Consider the following 23,324-nt stretch of genomic DNA (forward strand, 5'->3'; position numbering starts at 1 on the left):
AAATGTCCTTCCGCTGGTGCGGTGTGGAAGTTTGAAGAGGGGGTGCCAGCTCCGGTGTCGTCCTCGTCATCTGATCGCGGTTCAAAATTACGAGATCCGTCCCAAAATAGCCCTAGTGTTGCTTTAAAAACGGGACGTTAATATAACTAAATTAAATCCGACTTGGGAATAGTCTGAAACGTGGAAATTCGACAAAATCTCAAGTTCAAATATTTTGACGACTAGAATACTTTCTCTTTATATACATCATATAAACAAAGCAAGGGAAAAAATACCTAATGACCCCAAAAGGGAAGGGGACTCTAGACTATTATCTACTTTTCTTTTTTGATAATTCGGTCTCTTTTTGCAAAAATCCATATTTCTAGTGGAGTCGCTTCTACTTATATATATATATAGTTTCTCCACAAGTAACCAAGGTATCCATAGTTTTTATGAGTGGCTGAAAGTTTCCGTGACAGCTGCGACGGTATTTATAAGCCACGCCCAGCCGCGAAACCATAGCAAACAGTGGCAGATGGAATTGCTAAGCAAGGAACGTTGCATGCAAATCTCATTTCTCATTCTTTCTCTTCTTCCATGTCTCATTTTGGATTCTTTTTTCTTTCTGGGACTCCTGTAAAGAGATTCAAGGTAATGTTTTCATATTCGCATGCAAGGAACATTGATTTTAAATGTAGAGTCTGCTTTTAAAATGGTATTAAATTTATTTACTCATTCATTTTGAAATCCAAGTTGGAATGAAAAGTTATTTACAGTAAAATTAATGTTCATAAATTAATAGAAAAGTTAATTTTACAATAAAATCATTTTGTAGAATAATTTATCGACAAGCATGATTCACAAGCTATTTATAGAAATTTTAATGTTTTTAACAAATGGAAAAGTTAGTTTTACAATAAAATCATTTTGCAGAATAATTTATTGACAAGCACGATTTACAAGTTATTTATAGCAAAATTAATGTTCATAAATTAATAGAAAAGTTAATTTTACAATAAAATCATTTTGTAGAATAATTTATCAACAAACATGATTCACAAGCTATTTATAGAAATATTAATGTTTTTAACAAATGGAAAAGTTAGTTTTACAATAAAATCATTTTGCAGAATAATTTATCGACAAGCACGATTCACAGGTTATTTACAGTAAAATTAATGTTCATAAATTAATAGAAAAGTTAATTTTACAATAAAATCATTTTGTAGAATAATTTATCGACAAACATGATTCACAAGCTATTTATAGAAATATTAATGTTTTTAACAAATGGAAAAGTTAGTTTTACAATAAAATCATTTTGCAGAATAATTTATCGACAAGCACGATTCACAAGTTATTTATAGCAAAATTAATGTTTTTAAATAAATAGAAAAGTTAGTAATCATTTTGTAGAATAATTTATAGACAAGTATGCATTTCTTTCTTATTTATGAATTTTTATTTCCTGCTATCAAAATAAGATAAAAATAGTACCTTTTGAATGAAATTTCATTAGTAGGTTGGCTCTTATTTTCAAATAAAAGTATGTTTATGCTAAAACAGAAAAGTATTATAATTATAATCTTAATTATATATGAGATGAAATTGTAACCCATTTTGCATTTATAACTGCACTCTGTTTGACATAGAAAAATTTTTTGAAAAAAAGTAGGAAAGTCGCTATCGGAATTTTTTGTCCAAAAGTATTCTAGCATGAGTATGTTCATTCGTTAAAAGACAGCAATATTTTTAAATACCATATTTGCTACACTTCTATATCAAGTTTATAATTTCATAAACTATATCAAAATAATATATTAGAGGTGATACTATCAAATTTTAAACCAAAGTATGGAAGCAAATCTTAAAAAAATTTAATAATTTTGGAATGCAAATTTATTAATTTTTAATTAAAATTAGTAATCTAAAAAAGACAACATTATTAAACAGACAGTTGAACATTTCAATACCGAATGAACGGTAGAAATCATTTATCAGTCATTCATGAAAAAGTTATTACAATGAAAGGAAAATTTTCCTCCTGGGTCTCGAGGAACATTGAATCACTGTTACTACTATCTGCATCCTAAATTTCATGGTTGTAAATGATCACATTTGTCTGGATATCATGAACATAACTACACATAGGCACAGATATGTTTTTAGCCACATATTAATGGTCAGGTTTCTTCATTAAGTGCATTTAGTTGTTCCAATTTTATAAACATCGAACATCTACTTAAATAATACTGAGAAAAACATAAATGGCCCAATCCATGAATCATCTCTATCTTTACTAGTAAGTCTGTCCTCATCTCTACGTTACTAAAAATGAAAGTGTATGTGTGTGTGTTGGAACTCTGCCATATAGATCGTTTGATCGAAAGCTTTCAAACTTGGCATAAAATAGCATTTATAAGGATAAAAATCTGCACTTTGGAGTGATTTTTTTCAGATTTTGATTACCAGGATTAAATTTTAAAAATTTTGATTGAATTCATTAAAATTTAAATTAGTTATATTAATATCCCGTTTAAAGCAACACTAGGACTATTTTGAGACAGACCTAGTAATTTAGAACCCCCGTCAGATGACGAGGACGACACCTGTGTTGGTAATCCCATCTCCAAACTTCCATACCACAAATGTGGAAGGAAGTTCGGCTCCGACGGATTTAACGTGCACCAGACCCGCTTACACGACGGTTCTTCGGTGGAATCGGACTTCGAACTTGAAACCCTTCAGCTCCGCAGCCCAGACCTTAAAGCCAGGCCACCACGGCTCGTTAAAATTTAAGTAAAATGTTGTTGTTTTTTTTCTTATTAATTTCCAAAAATATTACAATACAAATATGATATCAATTTTTCTGGGGTAATTCTTTTCTAATTTTAACAATTAAAAAAATTAAAGCAATTTATTGCAATATATTTCATGGCTAAAGTGAAACTCAGTTCGTTTTCATTTTTGCTATAAATATTAAAACCTAGCTTTTTCCCATTTCTGGTAATGAAGATGTGAAGATTCAGTTTTCCGAGTAGGTTTCAGCATATAAGGTAACCTTTTAATAAAATTTTAGAAATGTTGTTATATTAATAATCAGAGTTTATCTTCAGAATCAAATTAATTAAAAAAAAAAACTTTTAATTGTGCGTCCATTCTTGAACACTGCTGATCCCTCTCGCGAAATATGAGGATGTATTAATTGAAAAGTGGGAAAATGCACAGTACAATGGACAAAGCGGTGCAAAGCTTCTAAAAAAGTATTCCTCTATCAAAATTTAGCTTGAAAAATATTTTAATGAGGAAACTAAAGAAACTAAGTTACACAAAATATTTAAATGAAATTTTTTGCAATCGATAATCCTGACAAGCCAAGTGATCTCCAAATGCGGCTAACAATAAAAATGAATATGCGATGTATTTCTCTGTGTGTGTTGGCTCTATAGACCAGATCGTCTGGATTGAACATCGAAATTTGGAATATGTATATACTTAGAAAAGGAGGATTTGCAACTTGGAGTATGGATTTTATTTTTTAAAATTTAATTATATTTTTAATTAATAAAAATTAAACGAAATGTTGATGTTTTTTCACGACAACATCCGAAAATATTACAGCACAAAATAATGCTTTGATCATTTAAAATTCAAAGATTTGTTTTTTACAATTATATCAATTTTTTTTATGTATAACATTTTCCCCAGTTTTTAATTAATTTTTTAAAAAAATATCTTAAGCAAACATGATGAAAACATATTTTATCGTTGACGTGAAACTGAAATAATATTCACTGTTGCTACGTATATGTCTGTCTGGATTTTTTCCCACTCTTGTATGATGAAGATATTAAAATTCGCCTTATTTTTCGATGATGCAAAAAATTTAATATAGGGATTGCTTTCAAAAATTAAATTTTTAATTAAGGTTTGTTTTTAATTAAGGTTCAATTTTTAATTAAGTTACGGTTTAATTGTTTTTAATTAAGGTTTAATTTCAGAGACAAACTGTGTTGAAAGATTTTTAAAGTAGTCTATTTTTAAAAATTGCTACTCTTCCCTGTGAAACAATTAGATGAATAAAGATGATGATAAAAAAAATTAGGAAATGCGTTGCTCAAGGAACAGAATAGAGTAAAATTTTCAAAAGAGTATGTGTCTATCAAAATTTGTTTAAAAATATTTTTCCAAAGGCGGCTAATAAAACATAAAAAACATTGTATTGAGAAAGTCAGATGATAGATGAACCGGACAGTTGTAAATTTAATTGTCTATTTTATTGGCTAACTTGACTTTGTTCCCATTTGTTTTTTGTTTGTGGGATTATGTTTCAAATTGACTACATTTAGATAGTTCTTAAATACAGTTGGATAGAATATATTAAGACTACTAAAACAGCAAGTTTTTAATGTCTGCTGTAATTTAATGTTTAAAAACATAGCTTAAATACAGTTTAGAGTGCCCCTTCACTTGACTAAGGATGATAATAATGCCAAGTCTCCAAAGTCAGAAATAAAGATGAATGACAATAACTGTTTCACAGTATTGTTTAACTGGTCTATCATCTTGATTGTTTATTTGGAATTGTTGGCGAAGGGAAAGATTTCAATCGAAAATTGTTTTATTGTTTAACAGAAACATCAAGTTTTGCGTACGAGATTTTACAGTATTGTCTTTATTTCAATTAGCTGGCTTGTCTAAGCTGGTAATAAATAAATAAAAGGTAAAATTTTCACAAAGTTACTATTATAAAGAATAACCTAAAAAAATCATTAGAATGTTAATTAAGAGAAAAGTGTATTGAAACGCGAAAACTGAATAGACCTGTTTATTAAGGGATGAGCCACATAATATTTATTGCATACGGAGCAAATTGCCTAAATCTATAACTGGTATGACCACTGCAAGTCTTGTATTTCATAATTCATCGAGTTTACTGAAATCCTTCTTAAAAAAATTATTCACTGTTGTAAGAACAATGATATAATAACAAATAGAAGATATCATGTAAGTAGTAAAGAAATTTATATATGTGAAAAAAATGAAATTTAAAAAAGTCAAATATTACATGGCATGGGTTTATTATGGAGCATCTACAAATACTACTACTTCAATGCAAATAACTCATTTAAAAAATCTGCAATACTATTGGCTACTTTTAAACTCTATAACTATGCATTGATTTTGATTGGTGAAATATGAAAATTGCACCATCGCACGACACGTGATATAATGCACAGAAATTCTTTGAAATAATTTTAGTACAATTTTGTTTTTTAAGTCGTGAGTTTGAATTTTGTTTACTATCTAAATTTATAAATCTAATCTAAAGTAGACTTTAATTTAAATTAAAATGGAACAAAAATTTGCAAGTCCTACTGCTGCTGCTGGTATTCCTCAACAACGACTAGCAGTAAGTGGTAACACAGTTTTGCAAGCCATCTTGCATCTGCAAAAGCTCAATGGTTGCTCGGTAAATAACCTCAAGAAATATCTCGCCAACCAGTATGGAATCGATTGCCAAACCTTGGATGCAACCATCAAACCAATTATGAAGATGGCCATGGATCGAAATATCTTGAAAAATCTTGGCGACACCGGAAAAGTGTCTGAGTGTAAAAGACGAAAAAAGTCTTCCGGAGGTGGCAAAAAGCGCAGGAAGTCTTCTGGAGGCAAGAGAAGGAAAAAGTCCTCTGGAGCAGCAAAATCTGGTGGAAAGCGACGAAGGAGGAAATCCAAGAAAAGCGCAGCGGCTGAAGAATAAACTAAAGATCATGCAGTATTCCAAACTAACAGGCAAATAGCTAATGACAAACCTCCAATATTAGAAGTTGCAATACAATCAGTGAGATGTGAAATCTATTCAGATGCAATATTTTACTCGGTTTGTTAAAGGTACAATAAACAAGTAGAACAAATGTTTTTCTCAATTTAATTTTTAAGAGCTTAAATTCAATATATAAGCTTGAACTCATCATGAAATATGAATTTAACAGAATGTTGTCGTAGGAATTATTTCCTTAGCGCTGTATTAGCAATAAGGCCAATTATCATGCCTTGTCTCTGTGGTTATACAAAACGACACATTTCAATTCAGTAATCCCAACACGTTCAGTAAAATTTTAATTAAATTTCAGTTGAAATAGGAAAGTTGACTAATTAATTTATATATATTTATTAGTAATTAATTATGGCTACAGTCATTGCCCAAGCAGCTATCTTGTTTTTTGACATCTTTGGCGATATATAAAAGCATATTAAAATAGATTTCAAACGAAATTTCGATTCTTATCAATTAACGGTGAAAGAGCCAAAACTTGCCAAATGTAGCACCAAATCCAAAATTGGCACTGGAATCCTATTAGGGCCCTTCTAACTTACGAGAAGAAAACAAGCATCCACTTACGGAGTTTGTATTAAAAGATGTCAAAGTTATTAAAGTACAGTTCTAGAGACGGGTACCATTTGGCGATTTCCCGCCAAATTTTTCTCGCCAAGCCCAGCGGACGCTGTAATCTTCAGAATTGTATTTCTCAATATTATGACTATTTTTAAGAGATTTTTTTCTGAAGATACCTAAATGGTCTATACCTAATTGATTGATATTCAAAGTCAATTCATACCTGATTAGTTGATAATTACACCATCGACATCACCCGATTCTCTTCACAGGGTTCCCATATATTGGAGGCATAGAAGGGTTGCTATATTAGGGTTGCTATTTAGCTGTAAAATTTGGCGCCAAACTTGGCCGTACCCGTCTCTAGAATTAAAAGATGAAAAAAAAAAAACTATTAAAATTATAGTATTTACCATTCACTAATAAGTATCGAAATTTCATCAACAATGAAGTTAATTTTTATACATTTTTTCTAATAATCTTGTGAGAGCATTTTTATTTTTCAATATAAATTTTGATTACAGAGAGCTGAATTTTTAAGTCATAATTAGTCATACGAAATGCATTGAGAGATCGGTCTATTCGATATATTTTTAAAAAATGTTGATTGACCTTCACACTATAATCTTTCTGTAGAGGCATATTCAGTAATGTAAGTAGTTAAAAATAGATGGTTGCAATTCAGAATCTACATGCAAACGTTTTAAATTTGGAATTTTTCTTAACATTTAATATTTTATATGGCTCTCATTCCTATAGTCAATAGTTTAAAAGGATTCATAATATTTATATTTGGTCAAGTTTTTTCAACAACCCAAATCTTATACTTAAAGCAAAATCATGTTCTCATGTGATAAAAATTGTAAAAATGAAAGAAAAAAATGAATGGAAGTATAACTGGAATCATTAAAAAGACAAAAGTTTTGAGTTTTAAGATAATTTAAAATCAGTTATGTGAGATAATATTTTAAGAAAATAGGGTTGAAAAGCAGCAATATTTTGCTTAGTTGTTTTAATTAACATATTTAAATTAACTTTTTGTTGTTGGAAAGTTGGCATTGATCTTAAAGAGCACGAATGTCAAAGTTTATCAATATTGATCAAAAATCGTAGATTTGTATAAAAGAAAAAACATACGAAAATTCCTTTTCGTATATATCGATTAGTATTATTAATATTATTAGTTCGTAAGTTAAATCATATAAGCCATAAATTCATACCAATTTATATAAATTAAACTAAATGAACTTAATAATTTTAGAGTATCTTTTTAAACCAAAATTTTTACCGTTATATCTCAAAATTCTAAGTCAAAAATCCATCAGTTAGCGTCAATAAAAAATTATATTGAGATCGTAATTTTGAATTTCACCGGGACATTTTAAATGAAATCCATTAAGAGTAACTCTATCTTTTTGAATGTCCATAAATAAGAACCCACGATAACTACAAAAGTAAGAAAACTAGATGGATAAAATTTGGTACACAGATTGAACATCTAAAATGTAGATTTATGCCGGGTTGACACTCGGTCAGTTATAAGACTCTCAGTAGGTAGCGCATGCGTAGAAAGGCTGAAAAGCACTGTTCGGTCGAAACATGCATGTTGTTGTCATTACGGGACAACAACATGCAGCTGTATTGTATTTTTCTCTTACTGGGCATGCGTTTGTAGAATTTGGTAGCTTTTTTGGCGTGAAAAAATTGATCACTTATTATAGATTCATTCCGACATCTTTTGTTGTGTATATGCGTGTGTGTTTCCGTTTTATTTGTCATTTCTTTTCTATAGTTTTCCAAATTCAGATATGTTGATTTTTTTTTAAATTTTAGCCATGTTTCTTTGTGTAAATATCCATAATTTTAATACGATACGCTGAGAAAAAGAAAAATTCAGAGACGCGAAAACGACAATTTGCAGTGAAGCATGGAATGCCTGAATTTATCTTATGAAATTGTGGAAAACATAAATCAGTTCCTTTCTGCTCATGCGCTGTCTACTGGCCGAGTGTAAACACAGCATTTAAGAAAGAAAGAAAATGGAATCAAATTCGTCAAGAAATCGGCTATCTGCCAATCGGTACTTTCACATGCAACTGGACGGACTAACACAAAGATTTAAATATTAGTAATTTCGCATATGATTTTGTGATTATAAATGTAGTCCTGTGGTTATTCTTTAATCAGTTGGAAAAGAGAGCACAACATAAACATTTGGTTTTCTGGTATTTGTGTCCCAGCAATGGATCGCTCCCAAAAAAATCGCCACACTCTAATAACTCTTTCGTAACTGTAGTTCACTAATGTATTACAGTTAATTAGAGAATAAGAGAGAAAAAATTTCTGGAAAGATTCTTTACCGCTATTTAAGTGAATACAATCACATGTGAATTCACGTACAATTTCTTATGTATCCATGGGACAAAATTTGCGAATGGGTCGTTGCTTGCCCATATATTTTTAATCTCCCGTATGTAGAGTGCAAAGAGAAAAATATTATAATTGTCAAAACATTATTCTCCATATTTTGAAGAATCTTTGCTCTTCAGAGCTCCCTGAGTCTTCGTAACCCATTTATGGATTTGCATCAACCAGTCCCTTAATACGGAAAATCAAAAACAAAACGAGCTGGAGGGATAGCAACACTTAAATTATAAATTCGGATAAAATATTGAAGGAAATCCTGAATGAGGAATGAAAACTAAAAGATATAAAATGTTTTATAAAAGTTGGTGTGTGATTTCATCAGCATAATTATAAACCTGTATCAAATTTTGTGACATATACAGTGTCTCACAAAAGTGATGGGACACTTGTGCTTTACAAAAGGAAACTGTAATAAAATAAATTAAAAAAAACATGTACAACTTTTTTGTGAGTGTGTTTCATACTTAAATTTAGTAACAATTATTACATAACATACATTTTGTCAAAATATTAAAATATTAATTTAATAAAAATACAATTGTTTAGAAGCAAAAAATAGCTCACATAAGTGATGGGACACCATTAGATATGCAACAAAACTCGTCTGAAATAAGCAATAAAAATATTTTTCGTGGTTTTATTTTTACTCAAAAGGAATTGGCAATAATTTATAAAATCGTCTGCAGTATTTCTCTCCAGTTTGTTTTGGAATTTTTGTGTTTTTTAGCTCTGTGCAGCCATGAATGCTAAACGAAAAGAAACTTCGCCTGAAATTCGAAAATTAGTTATTAATTTGCATATTGAAAGTGGAAAATCTATTAGAAAAACTGCTGAAACAGTTAACTTGAGTCATTAAACAGTTTTCAATATCATTAAACGATATAAAAAGAATTATATTATTCAGGATAAAAGAAGACCTGGCCGACCATCAAAGCTATCCAATGGAATAAAGCGAATTATCGTTCGAAATATTAAAAAAAAAAAAAAAAAATCCAAGAAAGAGGGCTTCTAAAGTTGCTGCTGATTTACAAGCATTATATGGAATAATTGTTAATCCTGAGACTATTAGAAGGGTAATTCGATCTGCTGGATATCACGGTAGAGTAGCCAGGAAAAAATTCTTTGTAAGTGAAAAGAATAGAAAACTCAGACTAGCTTTCGCAAAATCCAACATAAATAAGAATTCTGATTACTGGAATAAAGTTATATTTGCTGATGAGAGTAAATTTAATATATTTGTTTCTGACGGTAGAATCTTGGTATGGAGAAAACCCAGGGAAGAATTTCGCAAACAGAACTTGGTGCCAACAGTGAAACATGGTGGAGGAGGAGTTATGGTATGGGGGTGTATGTCGTCCGCTGGAGTTGGTAATCTTGTTTTTATTGACAGTATAATGGATCAGTACAAGTATATTGACATTTTAAAGCAAAATTTGAAATCTTCAGCACGAAAATTGAACCTTCATAACGATTTTAAATTCTACCAGGACAATGACCCCAAGCACACCTCTTTGAACGTTAGACTCTGGAAGAATGGGGTAAAATCACTCCAGAAATCACAAAAAAATTAATCGAATCCAACTCAAGAAGATTAAATTATGTTTTAAAAGTAAAAGGAAATCCAACAAAATATTAAAACCTTTTAAAAAGTAAAATTTTTGGATAAATATTTGATGGAAAAGTAAGTGTCCCATCACTTATGTGAGCCATTTTTTGCTCCGTTCTAAACAATTGTATTTCTATTAAATTAATATTTTAATATTTTGGCAAAATGTATGTTATGTAATAATTGTTATTAACTTTAAATATGAAACACACCCAAAAAAATTTTGTACATGTTTATTTATTTATTTTATTACAGTTTCCTTTTGTAAAGCACAAGTGTCCCATCACTTTTGTGAGACACTGATTCTTATTTATGAAAACATAACAAAAACGTATTAAGTCAGTTGGGTGAATCTTAAAGTATCATCTTGATACCAAAATTGAAGATATACATAAAATTTTGAATTAAATCAGTCATAGGCAAGAAGGTACAGTTCCAAAATGCATATTCTATTCTCATCACTATTCATTAAAATTGAATGTAAAATACTGCTTATTTTGGAGTAAAACTTTTCCGACCATTAATTTTTAGAAAGTAATTTTACTTATAGAGGTTTATCATAATTTTTAAAATTTAATTTGTCCAACAATAGATTTTCTATGATGAATGATATGCTAAAAAGCGACAGTCGCTTGTCGATATCAGCTGTGACCAGAAATTATCAATCCTTTTACAGGATTTCTATTAATTCAAAACAGAAATCATACAAATTGCAAAAGTAGCTGGCTGCGGAGGATTTTCAAATAGCCACCTTTAGCTACCCATAGAGTCGTTCAGATTACCTTTTACTTTCTCGTATGCGATACGAAGTACAGAGAAAGCACTGTAATCGACAAAAGCTTCGAACACGAGACTTTGATGAATCTCCATGTTTGAGACCTCCTTGAATTCGAGAAAAAAAAAAATTTGGAACATGTCTGTCTATCTTTTGCATGCCTTCTAGAAAACTACCCGTTTTCTTAAGCTTCAAACTATAGCTTGCAGAGCATCTTACATTCTTGAAACTAAAATAATACTCCAAGTATTTTAGAATTCCATCGGCTTGTTTATTCTTTTTAACTTAACAGCATATATTACAAACCATTGCCAGATTCCAGAAGGTTTACCATTGATCATCAGCTATTATACAAAAAATAAATGAAATAATATTAACAAAATATGTTTATCAAAGAAAAAATCGTTTGCTTTTACATTTTAATAATATTTTTGAAAAATAAAAATGGTAACAGTTATAAAATTTCTGAAAAGAAATCGTCTGCTAAATGTCTATTAACAGATTAAGATTATGATATTTACCGAACACTATCTGTACCTCTGCTGTGTCAATGATAATTCAAAACCACTTTGAGCTTGAATAACGTAATTTAGTATATGGTCTAACACGAAATGAAGATTTCTATCTAATTTTGAACAAAATCTATTCGAGTTTAAATTAACATGTTATTCGAGTTTAAATGAACATGTTAACAGTAAAATGAAGAGAGCTAGATGAATGAAATTCAATACACAGATTTAATATTGTAAGAAATCAAATTTTCAACCAAATCCAACAAGGAGTTGTCGGTCTGCACTTTCAAAAGCAGGTAAATGCGAAACTAAAAAACGCAATGACTTAAATACACCAAATTTGGTATGCGATTTTGTTCTATGCAATTTTAGTTCTATGTTAAATTTTGGTTTCAGTTTGGGAAAAAACGCCACTGAAACACAAATTCAACTTTATTAGAGAATATTCTAGGAAGGTGTGGGAAGATCTCCCTCCGCTGGTTTTATCTTAGAGATCGTACTTGATAAGAACATACGAATCGAAACAGAAACTGAACATCTCATTCTCGCTGAGATCAATGCTATTTGATATGGTGTAGCTAGTCAAAACTCGAACGCCAGCGAAAAACCTTGAAATAGAAGAAAAGCAACAAAAACTGACGCTTGGACGAAATCGATTTTTACCGCCGCTAAAAGGTTTCAGTTTACAGCAGTTGAATTTTTTTTTTCGGTGCCTTATCAGATTCAATGCACTTTTCCCGGTGTCCATATCATAACGCCTTATCTAACAAGGAAGTAAACTGATTCTATTATTGTACACGAAAAAACAAATGAAAAAGTGCAGTCGAGACCTCGCCGAACAACACGAAGCTTCATCTGCGTGATTTTGAGCAAATATGGAATAAATTAGCATTTATTTATTACGTATGGTTTACAAACGATACGCTGGTTTGATGTTCTGGTGCCCTTGAAAGTGCTCCTTGCGGATCAATACAATCCTATATATTCTTTCTCTATCCAACTTCACTATCTTTACTTCCACTGTCTTCTTTAGTATCACACTCTCGCATTTTTTACAACTAATGCAAAACCTCGCAGATGAATAAGACATCAGAGCATTAATTTTTTTAGAAATAAATGGACTTAGTACATTCAGTTTAATTTAAAGTATATTATTTGTAGAGGGAAGGAAAGGGAAAGATAGAATATATGAAAGTTTTAGACTATTTTAATACTTTTTTACAGATGTAATGGTTAATAACATGAATAAAAGAAGTGGGGTTTTTTAAAATCCTTTATAGTTTTAACAGTTCAAAAATAGTATTAGTCCTAAATAATATTTAATCATTTATTTAATAACCACATTTGAGGACCACCCAAATGGCCGGAGATTTTCATTTTTTCTCCTCTTAAATTTAAAATTTAAACTGAAGCGACTGTTTGTTTTCATCGTTTAGAAAAATTGCTAGAAGTTACCTTTGAAATGTGAAGGTTTCTTTAATTTTTTTGATCATTTTTTTTTTTTTTTTCACATTGAAACTGTCAGTGGGAGTGCTTTACACTCCCTTAAACTTAGTGTTTATTTTAATAGAAATAGGAAAGAAAATCGAATATTTATTTTGGATTTATTACCCTTGACCAATCTGCCACCGGAGGGGGGGGCTTATAAATGAGAATGAGAAGCTTCCCGTACGGTGGTTGGTTCTCGCCACCCTGGTGGGTGCAGCTATGATGGGGCTCGATTACCTCCTATCGATGACGGGACGTACTTCCCACAGGAAGGATTATACCATGGCCAGTGAAGACCCTTAGGACTCAACCACAGTTCCAACCAGTGTTGCACTCACGGTGGCCCAGTCATTTAGTTTCTTTTTGTGTGCCTTAGGACTGGTTGGAATTGTCAATTTATGAGTAACTTTGACCAACAAAATTTAAAGTTTTGCAAAACTTTACGTTTCCTTTTTCTAATTTATTGTATTCTTTTGAGTTACAATCACAATTCAATATTTATCATGTTGGGCGAATAAATGTCAAGTGTTATTTGGAGGACAAGGGCCCAATTATTGTGCCTCTCCCCTCACCCCCCAGGCAATCGCTTGTAATCCTCTAATGATAAAATCGGTTCTGTCCATATACCGGAAAACTATGCAACATTTTTTGCAAGCTGTTTACATAATAATAATTTTAAAAAAATTCATACTTGAGATTAAGAATGGGAATGGGAAATTTACTAATATTAAAATCATCCCTATATTGAAATGTCAAGAAGCCACCGGTTGCAATGGCACTGCATCGATTCTGCTCTTTTGTCTTATATGATCGATATATATCGGTGATTTTAAGCAATAAAAAACAAAGAAGAGTAACTTAATCACAGCCATCGAGTTCATTTCAGACAGACCCTCCCCCTTGTCATTCCCTAGTGTAAAAGAAAGGTCCTCTGTGTTGTGGCTGTGTTCCCTTGACAACGGGGCCAGAGCCACTCGTCTTGCATATGAAAAGGATAACATAGTACGCATATTCCCAGTACGAAGATTTGAAAGTAGTGGGTCACTTTTTTTTTATTTGGGTAAAGGTTCTTTCCAAAGTAGGTGGGTGGAGTCGATTTCCTGTAAGGGCTACTTTTAAATTATCGTCTGCGCCAAAGAGACGGTAGCCCCTTTGTGATAAAGTCAACAATTTGCGGCATAATTTCCAAATGGCTGCTCCGTAGAAAACTTTTAAAGTGTTTTAAAATTATTTTCCTCAGAAAGTGAGGTAGAGGAGGTACACTGTTGTTGTAAACCTTGCGTGACAACTTGTGGACGTTTGGTGAACTTTATGTGAGTTGTGATGAATTCATCGATTTGCTGATTTCGATCTAGTATAAAGATTTTTCGCCAAAGGAAGTAGAGGTAAGTGTGAAAAATATCCATGAATATTTTCAATTTAAAATATTTAATGCTGTATTTCTCAGTATTAGTTGGTTGCAATTTTAAACATTTGCTAACAAACGATTTTGTCTTAGGACATTCTTTTATCTTTGTATATACCCTTTAACTGTATTCTGAGCAATGATCATAAGTGGGTGGAAATGCCAAAATGTGAAAAAAATGCGTAACAGCAATTTTATTATTTTAAGCTGCCATGTTGGCCATTGAAAATAGTTCCTATATTTGCTCTCGAATATCTGAAGGAATAAAAACGGCGTAGAAGTTGAAATATCGGATTTTAATGTTTAATTAAATATTAATATGAGAAGAAAGGTTTAAATTGAAAGATATAGGCATTAAAAATAGATATAAGATGAACCATCTAATTAAGATTAAATTATTTAAAAGGAATAAATGCGAAAAAAAATCAATTTTAGCGGAAGTTTTAAATTCTACTTCAATATTTATTATAGAGAAGAAAACAATTGGTAAAAAGTTCAGATAGATATCTGCATTATTTGTTGAAAAATTCAGCTTTGTCGGAAAAAAACAAAGAGATCGAAAATTGCCTTATAAGCACTTTTCCATTGTTCAAACATCTGTATTTCAAAAAAAAAAATCGAATTTTTTATTACATATTGGATTTTTAACAAGTATTTTATTTCCTTTCGTATAAAACGTATGGCATTTTAAAAAGTAGCATTTAAAAATTTTTGATTAAACTGAGATAAAAAAAATTAAATATTTTTCCAAATTTACATTTTTTAAAATTTACTTTTGTTTTAATTAAGGTATTCGACTAGGTGCAAGGAGAATTTTCAGGAAAACGAAATATTTTAATGTTTATATGAAGTTTTTTTATTAATATAAGGATAAAATAATGAATAAAAATGAAAATATATATGCTGCTTTTGAAGGAATAACATATTTTGATGTAAATTTTTGCATTTATTTACAAAAACTATGATTGTTCTAGAGAAAAAAAAATTGATACTGTTTTTCATTTTTCTTTGCAACATTACATACCTAACATATCTTAGAGTGTAACTAACTGTTATCTAAGAATTACATTCAAAAATAAAATTTTTGCACGTTATATATGAAATTATTTATGAAATTTTGGAATTTTTTTCAACAGTATTTACATTAAACAATCATAAATCTACTTCTAAAGCTTTCAACATCAAATCAATAGTTTCAGTACATTTTGCATAACATAACGAGAACTTACTAAAAAATTCATTAAGATATCTTGATTATTTTTAGAAGATATGACCTACTCGTACAGTAGAATTATGAAAAAACTTCTTCTTCAGAAAATGCATTTAATTTAATCTGAAATCCATTAATGCAATTTTTAAATGTTTATAAATAAGCATAACTTACATGTCAATAGTTTGCTGTAACCTAACTATAATAGTTAGAGCTATTACTTCATTATCATCTCTATTTGTCTAATTGACATTGAGACAAATAGAGATGTAACTAGAAACAGAAACGTGCCATTTTTTTTTGTTTTTTTGTAATTACAAAAAAAAAAAAAAAAAAAAACGCGAGTTCTTATTCAAATTTATGTTTTTAACCAGTCGGATACCTTAAGCTATTTTGAAGTTCGACGATTAGTTTTATATATCTTTTTGAGCTCATACCTTTTTAATTTAAATTTTTTCTCTCGGATTAACGCCTTTTATTTGAATACAAAAAAAAAAAAAAAAAAAATCGATGTTCTTTCTTTTTCCCCCTTTTCCTCCAGAGTAAAGAACCTGTTTTGGATGGTCATCCAATAACTTAGAGCAGTAAAATAGCTGCTATCTTTTACTCCCATATTAATCTGTGTTCGTTTTTATTTTCAATAAATTTTCATTCATTTGATTAATATAATCATTTGTTAACTAGATGATAATCTGCAATCAACTGGACACGGCTGATGTTTGATAAAATCGGATATCTACCCTCGATCTTCCAATACCGAAGTTGAAATATTCCCAAAGTGACCTTCCATTTAATCAAAAGAAAATGTTTTAAATCATGACACTCAAGACTTTTAATTCTCTAATGTTATCTTATCGCCGTCGTTTTATTTTATTAAAAAATTATTAGATTTTTTTTTTACGCATCTTTAATAAATGTGTACCTATTTTCCGATGAACACTTTGGGTACGAATTTTTTGAAAGAAATCAATTGGAATGGTCTCCACAAAACTTTCTCGCATACTGTCTAATAAACTTGTCATGCCAAAAAACGCCTTACATGGCACTTATGTACAATAGTTACGAAATATAAAATTTTGGCATGAATTTAGAATTTTACTGTATCTCTCGTGATATCCTTGGCGATTAATCCCTGGCACGCGTTAGTAATATCCAAAAACCGAGTTTGTGTTTTTGATCAGATTTTCTCACCTGACTAAAATAAAAACTGGACACAAAACTGCACTTGTAATCACAAAATCTCGCACCAAATTTGATATATTCAAGTCATTGCGATTTTGAATTATCGCTCTTACATGCTTGTGAAACTACGAACTGATAGACGGTAAACTCGTAGTTAGATATGGCTGAAAATTTTACAGGTATCTACACTATAGATGTTAATTATATGTATTGAATTTTATCTATCTAGTGCTTTTTGTTCTGGAATTATTGTCTTAACCTATATTCAAATAGCCAGATAGGCAGACTTCATCAGAAGAGATTTTACTCAAAAATTGATAGAAATCTGCAAATTTGGTATAAAGACTGTATACTAAACTTCATCCGTCTAGCTCAAAGCGCTTTTGAGTTACCTTTGTCACAGACAAACGAACAATTTCCAAAAATGTGTTTTCTGAATTCAGGAGGTCTAAAACGTGGAGATTCATCAAAATCTCGAGTTCGAATTTTTTAACGATTACTGTACTTTTTTTATACTACGCATGAGAGAAAGTAAAAATCATTGCCAATATTCAGATAAACGAACCTCTTTTTTTCAATGAAGAAAACTTTGAGATTAGTCTCTAAAATTACTTTTCAGGAAGGATTTTTCTATTGCTGGAATATATATTTACCATTGAAAAACAGCTACGAAACTTTAGAAAAGAAATAAATGATTTAGTAGCAACAAAAACTCAGATTTATGGAACCAAAATAATATACGTGATGACTCTTTTTATAATAATAAGCTTCTTGTAATCTTTATTTTTTCGAATACGAAGTTTCTTTAGAGAAAATAGTGTGATAATAAATAATTTTCAATGTTTATATTTTGATATATCTGCTATGTTACAAGTAGCTCTCAGTCTAGAAAACAATTTTTTAAATTAGTTCTCTAGGACAACTTACCTTTCTTTCTTTAATGCATATCCTGTACGTTATCACCATAACTAAAAATTACTATGAATTAGATGTATGAAAATTTACATGATTCTTCCGTCAAAACAACAAAACTGCATCACATCTCAAATAAAGTTCGTCGACTGGGAAAGGTATTGTACCGCAACACATACAAGATTAATTTCATAGAATTACGAAACTCACCAAAAATACCATAATTACAGTCTTCTTTTAACACACATGTTGCTATTCATGTTGAATTCAAATATAATATAAAATGAAAATGAAATCTACAATCACAAATTTCAAATTATCATGTGAGAACATTATTATTTTTTAAGTTATTATTTGTCTTAATTAAATTAAGTCATTACCAGTTTAAACCGGTTTGAAGCAATCACGAGACTTCTCTATCAGTCTCTACCTCTCTCTCTCTCACTCTGTATATATATATATATATATATATATATATATTGTGTGTGTGTGTGTAATGATATTTTAAACTCTTAATTTAATATAAATTAATTTCCATAACTTTATCTTAATTTAGCCCATAGTAAAATATTCTCTTATTTCCTAATCTAATTCCACTTTCAGTTTAATTAATTCCTTTGTAAAAATAATGCGCCATCAATACTACGTATCAAATGAAAGTGATACTTCCGTTGCCCTTCTCAAGGTCAACACATATATTGAATTGGCGCGTGGCTGGCTGTCAAAGAAGCATACATAATAATAATGCAATACTGGTAAAAGCAGGTAAAAAATATATGCGATTAAAAAATGATGATGAAAATTGCCATTCATGCTTTATTCATTACCTACGCGATTACGAGCTTCAAAACCCCCTAACCAAAACAACATCATGTTCTCACATGATAATACATTTATTACTATCCCATTACGATGTTTTCATTTCAGTTCAAAACATAGATCAGAATATATCTGATATCATTAAGCTCTCTGACTTTCTCGTAATATTTATTCCACAATATAATTTTCTATTTTCTTTGATCAACTATAACTTTTAAATGAATTTTTACAATAATGGCATTAAATTATAACGACCATAATTATTTATTAAATATGTTTATAAAAAATGCTAACGTGCCTGGTACAGATTTCGCGCTTAATATTTTTTATCAAATGGCAACAGTCAAATTTAAACAAACCATTATACAAATTTCAGGCTGCTTCATGAAACAACTTCATGATTCATGAACGTTTTTACAGTTACATCGAAAACAACGCTTCATTTAGTTAATGAATGGAATTGCAAACCCTTATTATAAATTTTCTAGATATGTTTCGCCGTATCACCAAAAAGCACATTCGGATAGAGGAAGGAAGAAAGTACAAGAAAGCAAGAATTAGGGGTCAAAGAGAAAATGTAATCGAGCGCAAAAGTAGGTTTAACCGTCGCCAGATTGATAATCGTTATGATTTGCATGCGGAAATGGATGCTCATATCTTCGAAAACAATTATTTTCCATAAATAGTCTTTGTATTATCTTAAGACTAAACAAATAATTTTCTTAATAATATCAAATTCATTTATGTATAATTTCTTCCCTTAATTTTAGGAAATTTTTAATTCACTTTGATACACTGTCTGTAATGTACGATTTACATTCAGCCAACTACAATCCATACAGTAAGATCACGCTTGCGTAGAAACTGTGCAATAGCAAGTTATTGTCCCATCGAGACAAGAACTTCTGCTCATGTGTGATCTAACTAGAATCTTGTAACTGGTTGAGTGTAAACTCACATTAACAATGTTTCTAAATACTGTTCAGCAACGGATTATAAAACCCTTCGCGCTTTTGCGCATGCGTTAGGGTGGGTTCAATCCGTCAAAATGGGGGTGAAAGAAAAGATGAAAGGAGGAGATGTTTACATTTACTAGTATCTAATAGAGGAAATCCAAGGTCAAAGGGAATGCACTCATCGTTCCGCGTCTCACCTCTTAATGGGATTTAGTAGTATTTTCTCTTCCGCTTTTATTTCATAATCGATATACTTTTTATTTTAAAGCAAACAGATTCAACTAGATTTTTTTTCGGACTATCAAATAACAAGATAAAACGTTTTTTAATGTATTTCCTGTTAATCATTTATCAGTCTGAAAAATCAATAATACGAGTAAACAAACTAATCGCCAAAGGCGGCTAGTTTAAATTATATGCTTTTTATTTATAGGTTGATTTACCTCAGTCGCATGAAAGACGAATTAACAGTGTTTTATTGTATAAGAATTGATAAATACGAAAGGTTAAAACTAATTAAAAGCTCAACAAATATTTATAGTAATAAAAAGGTCTTTAAAATGAATATATAAATGATTATAGCCAATTTCAAATGTAAACAAGTCTCCAGAACTCTTTGCCTTTTTTGTGTTATTTTTTGTTTATAAAAAGTAACAGAGGACAGATATTTTGATTATAAATACTCATTTTTTTCTTCAAATGAACATTGATATGCAAAACGAGGAGGTTCTCAATCTTTTAAATGATCAAAAAAATTATCTTCCGGTATTTTATGATTTTCAAAGTTTTTTTGTAAAAGCTTTTAAAAATTATCATTTTTGACTTTCCTTCGATAGGGCTGTGAACACGATGACTCAAAATTTGAAACTGAACTTAAGTATGGAATTTTACAAGTTTGCACATTTCAATCCTCCTATGTGTGACATACGAGCTTGCTAGAGTTGGGGATTCCTGGTAATATTGGTTGATTTCAAATTCAGCCAAATTTCTTTTGCACACTAGTTATTCATGATCTTCTAAATAAAGTAATTTTAATTGCATAGGGGCCAATTAATTTTTAACTGTCAGCCAAAAGGCACCAAAGTAGAACAAATTATCCAAGATTATATTCTGAAGTGATTCATTAAATTGTGGTAGACTTTAAAAGCATTTTATTTTATCATAGCCCCAATTAAAATGTAGCTGTCAGGGTAATTTATCTTTGACCTTCGTGATAATGTAATTTCACCTTCTGATTCTTCATATGAACTACGCAGGTAATAAATCAAATCTCCCCCCCCCTTTACTTTCAGCGTGAAATGTTTCATAAAGCAATGAAAACTGTTTCAGTTTCATTGCGATATTTAAGTCTATCGTTGAAAATTTAGCAAATTTATATATATATATATGTAAACATTTCAATTTTGTAGCAGAATCGTGGCCGAAGACAGAAAAGATATTTTTAACTTTGTTTCATTTCTATCCTGGGAGGCGCGATTTTTTGCACAAGCAGAAGCGATGAGCACAACACAGAACGACACAAGACGAAATAAGGAAAAGTTAATGAAAATTTTATCCCTGTGAATATAAACTGTAAGATTTTAATAAGAATTTCCAACACGTGTCGATCACAGGCAAGGGAATCACAGGGATCTTTTAAAAAGAATGTGCTTGGCTGGGCAGTTTTTAGCCCTTCACTCGGAATGAGGGAACTTGTCGGTTTTTAGCCGATTCAGCAATTTTGGAACTCGTGTTGAATTAATTAAATAGAAAAAGTGGAATGGGATCAGGAAATAAGACAATATTTTAGAATGAAGTTGATATGTGCTGAATTGAGCTAAGAATTAGGAAATGAATTAAGTTTAAATTAGATTTTAATATATATATATATATATATATATATATATATATATAATATTATTTTCAGGATCCTGTCGGCTATTTAATATGTAACATTACTTGTTGTGAAGCATGATGCAGTTTGAAGACAGTGAAGAGACTTTTTACATTTTTAAATTCTTTTTAATCCAACGGAAAAGCATAATTATTTACAAGCAAAGACGCAGACATTGCGCGTCCGACACAGCGCGGCCAAAAGCGGAAGTGGGGAAAAAGGACAAAATAAATTATCCCTCGCCTTATATAACCTTAGATTTTGATAGGGAAAATACTTCTTCAATGTGCTAATATATTATTAAGATTCTGATAGGAATTTCTGACGCATGTCAATCACATGTAAGGGAAACACAGGGATCTTTTAAGAAAGAATGTGCTTACTGGACATTTTTACCCCTTCACGCTGAGCGTGTGAAAGTATCGGCGTTTAGCTGACTAAGCAATTTTATAAAGCTTCTCTTGAATTAATTAAGTAGAGAAAGTGGAATTGGATCACGAAATAAGAGAATATTTTTAGAATGAAGTTACTATGGGTTAAATTAAGATAAAATCTTGGAAATTAATTTAATTAAAATTAGAGTTTAAAATATCATTATATATATATATATATATATATATATATATATATATATATATATATATATATATATATATATATATATATATATATATATATATATATATATATATATATATATATATATATATATATATATATATATGTATATATGTATATGTATATATATATAATTATCACAATTCAGAAAAAAAATTTGCAAGACATTTAAATTGATATCACTACGAAGAAAATTTTTTGAATTTTAAAATGATGCAAAAATTATTTCAGAATATTTTTGAGTTTTATTCTGGGAAAGGGTCAAAATATTGCTCCATAAATTTTATTAACATTCTAATATAGAATTGTAAAAGATCACTCCGAGATACACATTTGCATTTTTAAAACTATATTTGTATCAAATTTGGTAGTTCTAAATCAAATAAGATCAAGGCCTTCAGAGCATCAAAACTCACACAGTTCGCTTTTATTATTGTTAGAGATAGAGATATAAAAACATAAGGTTTAATTAAGATTTCTTTTATCTATGAATCAAGATAAATACATTATAAGCAAATTAATCATTAAATTATTCAAAGCAAGTTAAAAAAAAACAGAAATGATATAAGAAGCAAATGTATCCCACTTTTAATGTAAGATTAAAATGTATAATTTTAATAAACTTTTAAAAATTATTTTTAAAAATTTCTTAGAAACCGCTATATATTAATTAATTAATATATTTTTCACCTATATTCCAATGCATTTTTCTTTGCATCTTCCACAGGACCAAAATATGCAACATGTGGTCTAGAGTCCTCTCCCTCCTCCTTTTGTTGACACCCTTGACAGCAGCATCTGAAGACAATAAGCCTCCGTCTCCCACCTGTGGGGATGAATCATTGGCGCCCATCTCACAGCCTGTGGCCCACCGCAAAGCAGGTGGGGATAGGCCAGTGCACGTGATAGGCCTCTTCGATGTCCATGAAGGGGATAATTGCCAGCTGCTGAGGCGTGGCGGAATGGAACAAGTGATGATGACTATAGGGGTCTTGGAAAACCAATTGATGGCATTAGAAGCGAATGGAACTGATATAGGTAAATTTTCGAAAAAGAAAGAAAAATACTTTCAGAATTAGCATGATACCGAGGATTTGCAAAGAAAAATCTTTGAAATCGAGAAAGAAAGAAAAAATTAATTAAAAATCAATAAGTTGGT

General features: G+C 30.2%; 1 protein-coding gene across 2 annotated transcripts in view; it reads left to right on the forward strand.

Moving 5' to 3' along the window:
• The first annotated feature begins 499 nt into the window (after window positions 1–499).
• LOC129964042 (uncharacterized) overlaps window positions 500–23,324 on the forward strand; it is a 37,822-nt gene continuing 14,997 nt past the window's right edge. Inside the window, exons 1-2 of one of the 2 annotated variants that reach the window (XM_056078710.1) lie at window positions 500–633; window positions 22,893–23,203. In XM_056078710.1, the coding sequence (XP_055934685.1) occupies window positions 22,909–23,203 (295 nt within the window). In that variant the 5' untranslated portion in view covers window positions 500–633; window positions 22,893–22,908. Of the gene's footprint in view, window positions 634–14,222; window positions 14,576–22,892; window positions 23,204–23,324 lie in introns of those variants that run through there. The other variant, XM_056078709.1, reaches the window with a different exon arrangement.

This window comes from Argiope bruennichi, chromosome 3, assembly GCF_947563725.1.
Source record: "Argiope bruennichi chromosome 3, qqArgBrue1.1, whole genome shotgun sequence".
Taxonomy (NCBI): domain Eukaryota; kingdom Metazoa; phylum Arthropoda; class Arachnida; order Araneae; family Araneidae; genus Argiope; species Argiope bruennichi.